The sequence below is a fragment of the Callospermophilus lateralis genome, chromosome 11, assembly GCF_048772815.1.
Source record: "Callospermophilus lateralis isolate mCalLat2 chromosome 11, mCalLat2.hap1, whole genome shotgun sequence".
In the NCBI taxonomy this organism is placed as follows: Eukaryota; Metazoa; Chordata; class Mammalia; order Rodentia; family Sciuridae; genus Callospermophilus; species Callospermophilus lateralis.
Genome location: NC_135315.1, coordinates 53,164,763 through 53,174,441, shown reverse-complemented (window position 1 = coordinate 53,174,441; position 9,679 = coordinate 53,164,763). Strand labels below are relative to the sequence as shown.

General features: G+C 47.5%; 1 protein-coding gene across 1 annotated transcript; it reads left to right on the top strand.

Annotated features, from left to right (window-relative positions):
- Positions 1-2,024: 2,024 nt before the first annotated feature.
- Rcvrn (recoverin) lies at positions 2,025-9,373 on the top strand. The gene is made up of 3 exons (XM_076871518.1): positions 2,025-2,405; positions 6,403-6,514; positions 9,258-9,373. Exons 1-3 carry the CDS (start codon positions 2,025-2,027, stop codon positions 9,371-9,373), a joined length of 609 nt encoding a protein of 202 aa, XP_076727633.1.
- The last annotated feature ends 306 nt before the right edge of the window (positions 9,374-9,679 follow it).

Here is a 9,679-nt window from a genome sequence, read left to right as displayed (position 1 = left end):
ACACTGTCCATCTGGGGATAATGCCAGGTCCCACAGGGTGAGGGCTCAGTCCCTCAGAAAGCCCCATTTCATGCACCAGTTTCAGGTTGAGGCCTCTAAAACCTATTGGGGATCCCAGACCCCCTCTTTAGGGTTGATTAATTAGCTGATGTGGCTCACAGAACTCAGGGAAACACTTTGGTTTACCTGTTTATTATAAAGGATATTTCCAAGGATCCGTACAAGCAGCCAGAGGAAGAAATACTCAGGGAAAGTTCTGGATAGGCTCACCACAGGAGCTTCCATCTCTGTGGATTTGGGGTACACCATCTCCTGGCACATGGGTGAGTTCTTGCCCACCTTCCTGAGTGCCTCTATGTGTCCAGAAGCCCTCTACACCTGTCCCTTCGGGTTTCTATGGAAATGTCATTATATACGAGGTGGAGAAACTCAGCCAGGCCTGTCCCTCCAGATTCTTCTAGGCTTCTCTGTACAGCTTCCTTCCCTCCCAGGTGTGGGAAGGGCACCTGTGGAAATGGAGGTCTATGATCTACTATCAAATAAGGTAGATCAGGGGGTTTCTTTATGGCCAGAAAAGACAGAAAAGCCGGAGAAGATGGAAGTATATTTTTAGTTTCTATGACCTGCCTTGTAGAAGAGAAAAATCTAGTTTCTACAGCCAAACTTACAGAGAAAAAGGAGCAAGTGAAAGGAGGTCAGGAGAAAATAAGAGAGAGAGAGAGAGAGAGAGAATTTTTTTTTTTTTTTTTTTTTTTTTTTTTTTTAGTATTTATTTTTTAGTTTTTGGCGAACACAACATCTTTCTTATGCTTGGGTAAAACCCTCTTCTCTCCCTCCCTCCCATCTCTCTCCTCCTCCCACCCTGTCCCCCAGACCTCTGGAGGGGAACTGAACCCAGGGTCTCTTTACCACTGAACCACATCTCCAGTCCTTTTCTCATTTTCCATTTTGAGACAGGGTCTCACTAAGTTGTCCAGTCTGGCCTTGAACTTGCCATCCTCCTGCCTCAGCCTTCTGAGTAGCTGGGATGGCAGGCACGCACGGCGGAAGCTGGCTAGTGTTGAATATTTCATGCTGTTTATTGAATACTATATTGAAGGTGGAAGCCCGAATGGCTGTCTGTCTGGGTACACTTCTGCACAAACGTAAAGTCAAAAAATTGCAAGTGGAACCATCATTAAGCCAGGGACCTTCCACAGGTGTTCATCGCTTGCCGTGATAGGGTTTGGTCTCTTTGAAGCGTGACCAACTTATCGACTCATTTCAGCCTCATGATGACAATGAGACAGACACAACTGTGCCCATTCACTCAAGAAATATCTCCTGAGGGCTCAAACCTGCTAGGCTCTGTTCTGTCAACGGAGATGCACCAGGAGCAATATGAGATCTCTTCCCCGCACTGGAACTTTCATTCTGGTGGAGGCACAATGTGGGGTGTGCCAGTGGAGATGGGGCTAGAAATAGAGTGGTTCCTATAGGCCTTGCTGAGAAGGTGACATGTAAGCCAAGACGTGACTCAAGCCTGGGATTAGGAGAGCATCCTAGGCCGACAGAGGTTAAAAAACATGCCCGAGGTCACACAGCTATTTAAGTAGCAAAGCGGGGATTTAAAGCAGGCTGGCTTGAGCCCCTTTGCTAAACACAACATTATAAGGTGCAGTGCGCGGTGCCCTACCTGCCCCTGCAGGAGTTAGTGCGGCATAAACAAGCAGCAACCATCAACTCTTCCAGGGCTGGAGTTAGGGTCCGGAGGATCTTTACCCTCCCATCTTTACCTTTCAGGAGGCTAAAATGCATGGATGGCCTGCTCTCAGCTCTTTTAATCTCCGGATGGTTTGGAAAGCCACCGCCCCCGCCCCCAGCCTTGTGTCCCCTCCTCCTTCCTCCAAGGACTGGGAAGAACTCCTAATCCTCCTAATCCGCCAGCATCTCAGTCCCCATCTCACAGTGCACAGAGCCCGGACAACCAGGAGGACAGGCACGTCCCACCCACCTGCCCAGCCGGCGCCCACTCTCCCTCACCCATGGGGAACAGCAAGAGCGGGGCCCTGTCCAAGGAGATCCTGGAGGATCTGCAGCTGAACACCAAGTTCACAGAGGAGGAGCTGTGTGCCTGGTACCAGTCCTTCCTGAAGGAGTGCCCCAGCGGCCGCATCTCCAGGAAGGAGTTCGAGAGCATCTATGGCAAATTCTTCCCCGACGCCGACCCCAAGGCCTACGCCCAGCACGTGTTCCGCAGCTTCGACTCCAACAGCGACGGAACCCTGGACTTCAAGGAGTACGTGGTCGCCCTGCACATGACCACTGGGGGCAAGCCCACGCAGAAGCTGGAATGGGCCTTCTCCCTCTACGACGTGGACGGCAATGGGACCATCAGCAAGAGCGAAGTGCTGGAGATTGTCATGGTCGGTCTCTCCCCTTCCCATGGTGGCTGAGTCCCTGTCACAGCTATTGCTGCTGCAGCTGGTGTGGGAGGGGGGGGTCCGATCGGGGAGCAGGGGATCCAGGCCACCTGTTGCAAGAGCAGGGAGGGAAGGGTCTCCACCAGGCTGATGGGAATAGAGGGCCGAACACTTTCCCACAGCTTCAGTTTTCTTTCTAGAAAAATCTGAGCGCTTCCAAGCATTCAAGTTGGAATTCTCCCGCACCCCTCCCCCACTCCAGTATTCCTTCCCTTTTTTCCTCCCCTCCTTCCTTCCTCTCCTCTTCCCTTTTCTTCTTTCCTCCCTCCATCCCTCTCTTTCTTCCCCCACCTCCCCTTTCTTCATTGAATCTCATTCAAAAGTTTCAGCAGTGCACCTTCAGATTCTACAAAGGATCAGATTTAAGCACACACCATGTTTCAAATATGAAGTAAAAACAGGTCCCAGTTGGAGGGCGGGGTTTGAAATCTGGATCCTGCTCCTAGTGTTCGTCCTCCCACCCACCAGAGCCTCTGCAGCCCTGAGCCTCAGCTTCTGTCCTGTCCCGTGTTCTAGACTTACTGTCAGTAAGTACCCTGGGCTCCTCATAGGCTCCTGCCCTCCACAGATTTCTCAGCATGAATTCTCCCTCTGTCCATATCACCCTAGATCAAGTCATGTGCTGTGGATATTATAGGTGTCTTGAAAATATGTTTTTTAATCTAATGTACAAGTAACCCATGAAAGTTAGAAACATATGCAAAAGAAAGTTAAAATTGCTTCTAATCCCAACATCCAGAGAAAACTGCTGTTTAAATGATCACTCTATGCCTTCCTAGTCTTTTATCTGTATCATTTTTGGCTATTTGAGAACTGTAACATATTCACATATGGTTCTTACCGCACGTTTTTGGTTACTCTTTTATCAAGAGCATTTTATGTATCACTACACAGTCTTCAAAAACATCTTTTTTTTTTTTTTACATTCATCTTAGTGTCCTTCTTTTCCTTTTGACTTTTTTTTTTTAATTGGTGCATTCCAGTTTTCTGCATAAAAAGTGGAATTCGTTGTGTCGTGTTCATAGATGCACACGGCAGAGTCTGGTTAATTTCCTTCTGCTCTTCCTCCCTTTCTGCATCCCTCCTCTCACCCTTCCTTCTCCTTCCTCTACCCCACTGTTTTCTCTTCCATTTTCATAAGGCGCCACACCCATACTTCGTAATTTCTAATTTCTCTCTGAAGAGAAAACATTCAACCTTTGACTCTCTGAGTCCATCTTATTTCACTCAGCTCAGTGTTCTCCCGTTCTGTCCCCTTTACCAGCAAATGACATGATTTTGTTCTTCTTCATGACTGAGTAAAACTCCATTGTGTGTGTGTACCACACTTTCTTTCTCCATGTGTCTGTTGATAGATACCTAAGCTGGTTCCTTAACTGGGTTGTTGTAGAGTTATACTGCTATAAACATTGGTATGCATGCATTATTATAATATCCTGATTTTAGTTCTTTCAAAAACATTTTAAAAATTACTTTTAGTTGTGGATGGACACAATACCTTTATTTATGTATTTATTTATTTACTTACTTACTTATTTATTTATGGTGCTGAGGGTCGAATCCAGTGCCTCACACAAGTGAAGTGCGCCACCACTAAGCCCCAACCCTCCAGCCCTCAAAAACATTTTTTAATTGCTGTTGACAATTCCACTTTCTGGTAATGTCTTAAGGTTATTTAAACATTTCCTATATTTTTGAACATTAAAGTGTTTCATTTTTTCCTATGATATCAGTTATAGTTCCCTTCCTTGACTATATTTTTACTTATCCTTTTTTAGTCCCCTGCCCCATGTCACTTACTATATTTCAGGGCATAATTATCACAGGTTTTATGTCTAAATTTTTTGCAAAAAAAAAAAAAGTGGGGTGTGACTATTATATGAATTCCTTTTTAAAATAAATGTGCCAGTATTACTTTAGAATCGTTTATTACTAAACTCTCTTTGGTGCAAGATGAAGATGCACAGAATATTTATGTGTGTGTGTGTGTGTGTGTGTGTGTGTGTGTGTGTGTTAATGTGGTGGTCATGATTATGTGCTGAAATATGGTGCTTTGTTTTTCTAATTCCATTCCTGTGAAAAGGGAGAATATTTTTCATACTTGATATCATTTTTTTTGTGTGCATTTGTAATCAGGCTTTTATTTGCAGAATTTTTTCACCCTTATTAGGAGAAACCATAAATAAAATAGCAAAGCATGCAGCTTTTATTTATGGTCACCCTCCGAGCTCAGCTTGGGTCTCCTGCTAAGGGCAGACGTGCGGCAACTGCACTGTCAGATGAGCAAGGTCCTCTGGGTTGGCCGAGTGGTCTCTGGGTGGTGTGGGATGAGGACCAAGTCTCCAGAGATACCTAAACGATGAGGCCTGGGGAGGAGAGTGAAGGGAGAAAGAGGGGGAAAAAAAAGGAAGAGAGAAGAAGATGGCGTCAAAGACTGACTCTTTGCAGGTGGCATGAGGCCCTCCTCTTCATTAGATCCCCAGATCAGGGTCACCTTAACAAGGTGAGGCAGATCCTTTAGCCCAGAGCTGAGCCTTTCTCTGAATCTCTCTCTGAGGGCGAGAATAAGAGAGGGGCTTCCTGTGCCTTGGGAAGACCTTTGTAAAGGTCATCCCTTCCCCTTCCTCAGCCTCACCTGCCTGTGCTCTCCAGCAACAGGGAAATGAGAAGACTCTGAAGTCACACAAAGTTTGCAAGTTCTAGAACGAAATCGCCTGGGTCAGAATCTCTGTACTCTGGAGGAGACTTTGGACAAGTTGTCTCAGTTTCTTCATCTGCAAAATGAGGCCAATAAGACCTATCTTGTAAGGCTGCTGTGAGGGTTAGGTGTGAAAATGCTCAGGACAGTGGCACATAAGTGATCAACCAGTGTTAGCCATTATTACCATAAGCCAATCCTGCCGGACACGGAGGAAGCCATCTAAAACCTGTTGGCTGTGGGGTCTGTGGTGGTGGCTCCCAAACTCCAACTTCAGTGGTCCTGTGGGATTCTCGCTGCAAAGTTTTTATTTCTCATTTGCATTTTTTTTTTATCAAAATGAAACTAGTGTGGCTATATGACTAGAAAATTCAAACAGAAAGATACAAAAGAAGAAGTAAAAGTCTTTTTCACCCCTTCCCCTTATTTCCTATCCCTTAGGAGAATCTCAAACAATGCAGACGACCCCCACCCTTCCCCAGGAACTTTGCTTCAGTAGATCAGATGGGACCTGGGCCTCTGGGCTGCAATCACTGCCTTACAGCCAATTCCCCTAGGCCACTTGGCACTGAGAAAGGGACATTGTGGTGGAGGTAGTTCAAGGTCCCTAATGTGTTCTCCACCATGGCCGTACCAATCTACGTTCCCACCGACAGTGTACAGGGGTTCCCTTTTCTCCACCCTTGCTAACACTTGTTATTTCTTATCTTTTTTTTATGGTGTCCATCCTGACAGATAGGAAGTGACAGCTCACTGTGGTTTTGATATGAAGTTCCATAATGATTAATGATGTTCCACATCTTTTGGTAAACCTTTTGGCCATTCAATATGTCTTTTTTGGAGAAGTGACTAGGTGGGTTCTTTGTCATTCTTTAAATGGAGTTAACTTGTTCTCTTGCTCTTGCGTTGTTGGGGCTCCTTGTATATCTGGGATATTGACCTCTTGTCAGATATTTGGTTTGCAGATAACTTCTCCTGTTCCATAGGTTACCTTTCCATTTTATTCATTGTCCCTCTGCCGTGCACAAGTTTTTTAAGCTTGATGTGATCCCACTCGTTCAAACATCATTTTCAAGACCAACATCAGGAAGCTTTTCTCCTATGTTCCCCTTATAGGATTTATAGTTAATGGTTTAGTCCATTTTGAGTAGATTCGTGCGCATGGTGTAAGGCATGGGTGTTCCTAGGGTTGCCAGCCCCCGACGGCTTTCCTAACAAGTTCTTTCTCTCCGTCCGGTACAGGCAATTTTCAAAATGATCAGTCCTGAGGATGTAAAGCTCCTTCCAGATGATGAGAACACACCAGAAAAGCGGGCTGAGAAGATCTGGGCGTACTTTGGAAAGAAAGATGATGGTGAATCCCTTTTTTTCTTCATTGCATTTGATTTTACAGTCTCAGGCTTCTTTCGGGGAGACCCCAAGGAGACCCTCTCTTCTGAGTCACAGCACCCAGGGGGATGCTCATGTTGCCAGACATGCACCCAGAGCTGTCTGCAGGCGTCTGAGGGAGGGGGGAATGGCTAGAGGGCTCAGCAGGGACCAGTTCTGCTGCCACCCCAGAGCTGATTTGCCACTTGGGGTTCCACGGGGGAGAAGGAAAGTCCTGAAACACAGAGCACTGTTGAAGAATAACGGGTTTTTCGTTTGTTTGTTCGTTCAATAACAAAGTTAACCTACATTTAAGGAAGAGCAACGCGTGAAGGCAGTAAGCTCATTAGCCGTTGGTATACAAATGGAGCCTGTTTTTAGACACCACAGTTTACTTGTTTTTAAAAAGGCTTTCCGCTGAGTTAGAACAAGGACAAACCACAGCGCAGCCTCGCCCTAAATTAGCCTCAAGTGCCAAGTCAGTGGAATCTACATTGCTCTGAGTTTACTCTGGTAGGTTACTTTGGATGGTTCAAAAAAGCACCACTAACATAGGGTTAGATTGCTGTTAGACTGTCTGGGATGTATTGGGAGGAAGGCCGGAGGAGGCTGGGCAAGCTGCCAGACTGTCGTTGCGGATCGGACCCCTGTCAGGGCGAGAGGAGAAGAAGGAAGGGAGGGTGAGTCTAGTCCTCAACAGCAGGAAGATGTTGACACAGTCAATGGGACATCCCCAATGGGCTGTCTGGTGCCCCTGTCCTGTTCAGTGTTTGACGGGAAGCAGCCCGTGGAAAGTGTGTTGAAGGCAGTGATGGATTCTAGAACTTGGTAACCGGAGCTTTTTGTCCAGGGTGCTCATGGCCTTGACTGGAAGAGCTGGTGTCCGGTGAGGGGCTGCAAACCACAGGGGTCAGAATGATGAAAATGGGCACAGCAACAAACAGCCTCACTAAGTGAGGGGAGCTGGCGGAGAGGTCTGATGGTTTCCAGAACCTTCCTCGTGGGCATAGGGAGCCTACGGGTGTCATGACATCTGATTTGATTTTATTTTCACAGAGAAGCCAACAATCGAGATGCTTAAAATCTGAAGTGTCTCAATGAATAAAACACGGCATGTCTCACACACATCTAAGGGGCTAGCGTTTGGCCCCTTCGGTGACCTCTGGGACATTCTCTAACCAGGGTTCAAGAAGAAAGGCCTGAGCGGGATCTAACCAAGCGCAGGTAGAGATGGTCCAGCCGTACTTACTCAGCTGCAGGCAGAAGATGAAGTCCAAGAGTCACTGGGGTGGCAGCCAGGGTGGGGTCAGCTAGTGCCCAGGCACCCATCTCAGGCGCCCACTCTGTGCTCACAGGACCTGAATGTGAGCACTTCCTTAGATTCTGTTCCCAGACACATCCCTTACCTCACCCCAGTCCAGCCCTAATGGCACCTCGTCTCCCAGCACCTTTATCCCTCCTGTGTTTAAAACTGACCCAACTGAGCACTGCAGAAGCAGGTGCTGTTGCTCCTGTTGGGCCAGGTGGCTGCGTTTTCCCGTGGCCCATCTGGAGACGACTCGCCACCACAGTGCCAGACTCTGAGGGTGAGAGCTTGGGCTGCCGTGTGCGGCTGGAGGGCCAGTTGGGAGTATAAACCCAAACATCACCATCCAGACTCAAGCAGGCTACCATCCTGGATCCTAACCCAAAAGGGCTTAAGGCTGCCCCCCAAGGCCCAGGAATTAAGCCAATGGAAACAGAATTCAGCCTATGAACACTTCGTTGAGCACCTACTATGTGCTAGGCACTATGAGCATACAACCACGAGCGGAAAGGAACATCTGTCTCATTATACAGTTGTTTCTGCATGAGAATGTCTTTCCTGCCAGACTAGGAACTTCCTCGGGAGGTTTTACTTTAGCTATCTTCTCTGCCACACCCCACCTTCTGCCTCCTGCAAAGACCCCAACTCCAAGCACAGGGGTATCTGGTACATAATAAAGAGAAGGGGCTCAGTACCGTGCATGTAGCTGAGTCCAACTGAATTCAGTAGGTATCTAGTAAAAGCACTGGGAAGCTGGGCCAAGCTGGGGGAGCAAGGTTCGCCTGCAGTTCTGATCCCAAACGAGGAGGTAAATCAGGCTGGGGGACATGGGGCTGGATGCATAGGAAGGAATCCCAGCCAGGACTCATGGAATAGCCTGTGCACCATGAGAACCAATGAGACCCTCCACAAGCCAGCCTTTCCCTGGCATGTCATAGTCCCTTTGACTCTCACTCCCTGCTCCCTGAGGAAGTGGTTCCTCCACCAAGACCCTGGGCCTGCCCTCCATGTCATTTGACTTTGCTCAGCTCTGTAGATGTTCTTCCAGAATTTGAGGCATGAGACTTGGGGCAATATTGAACATACACCAATTAACAGTAATAGTTATTATTGATAATTATCTAAATATGTAATAGTCAACAAGGTAGGGGCACTGGCCTCTCAGAAGAGACACATAGCACAAGAGTGGTATCTTGGGGTCCTGTGCAGTGCCAGACACTGATCTTGTCTCTGGTTCATAGTGAAGTCTGAGGATCTTGGAGAGAAGTTGGGTATCTGGGGAGGGGTTGGGGGGACCCTTGGAAACATTGAGTATTCAATATGTTCACAACAAATACACACCGACTAGGCATGCTGACTGGATGTCAGACTCTCTGCAGCTTGAGACAGCCAGTTCTGACTGATACTTTCCCCCCATGAACAGATAAACTTACAGAGCAAGAATTCATTGAGGGAACCATGGCCAACAAGGACATTCTGCGACTGATCCAGTACGAGCCTCAAAAAGTGAAGGAAAAGATAAAGGAGAAGAAACCCTGATGCCAACTGCTACGCTCTTCTCTCCCCACCACCACCCACTTCAACACCTGCAGGTGCACACACACACACACACACACACACACACACACTCATGCACACGCATGCCCAGGGCCAAGAGAGAGGCCTCTGAACCCCAGCACAGCACCCTACAAACCAAAGCATCTTTAGCAACCCACCAGTTAATTCTTCCTCCTGTTTCTAATATCCCTCCCATCACACCCCACTCCCCATCACTTCCCCACCAGTCTGTGGCCCTATGATAATCCCAGGATTAGGCCACAGGAGTCCTAAGCCACAGCCTCACCT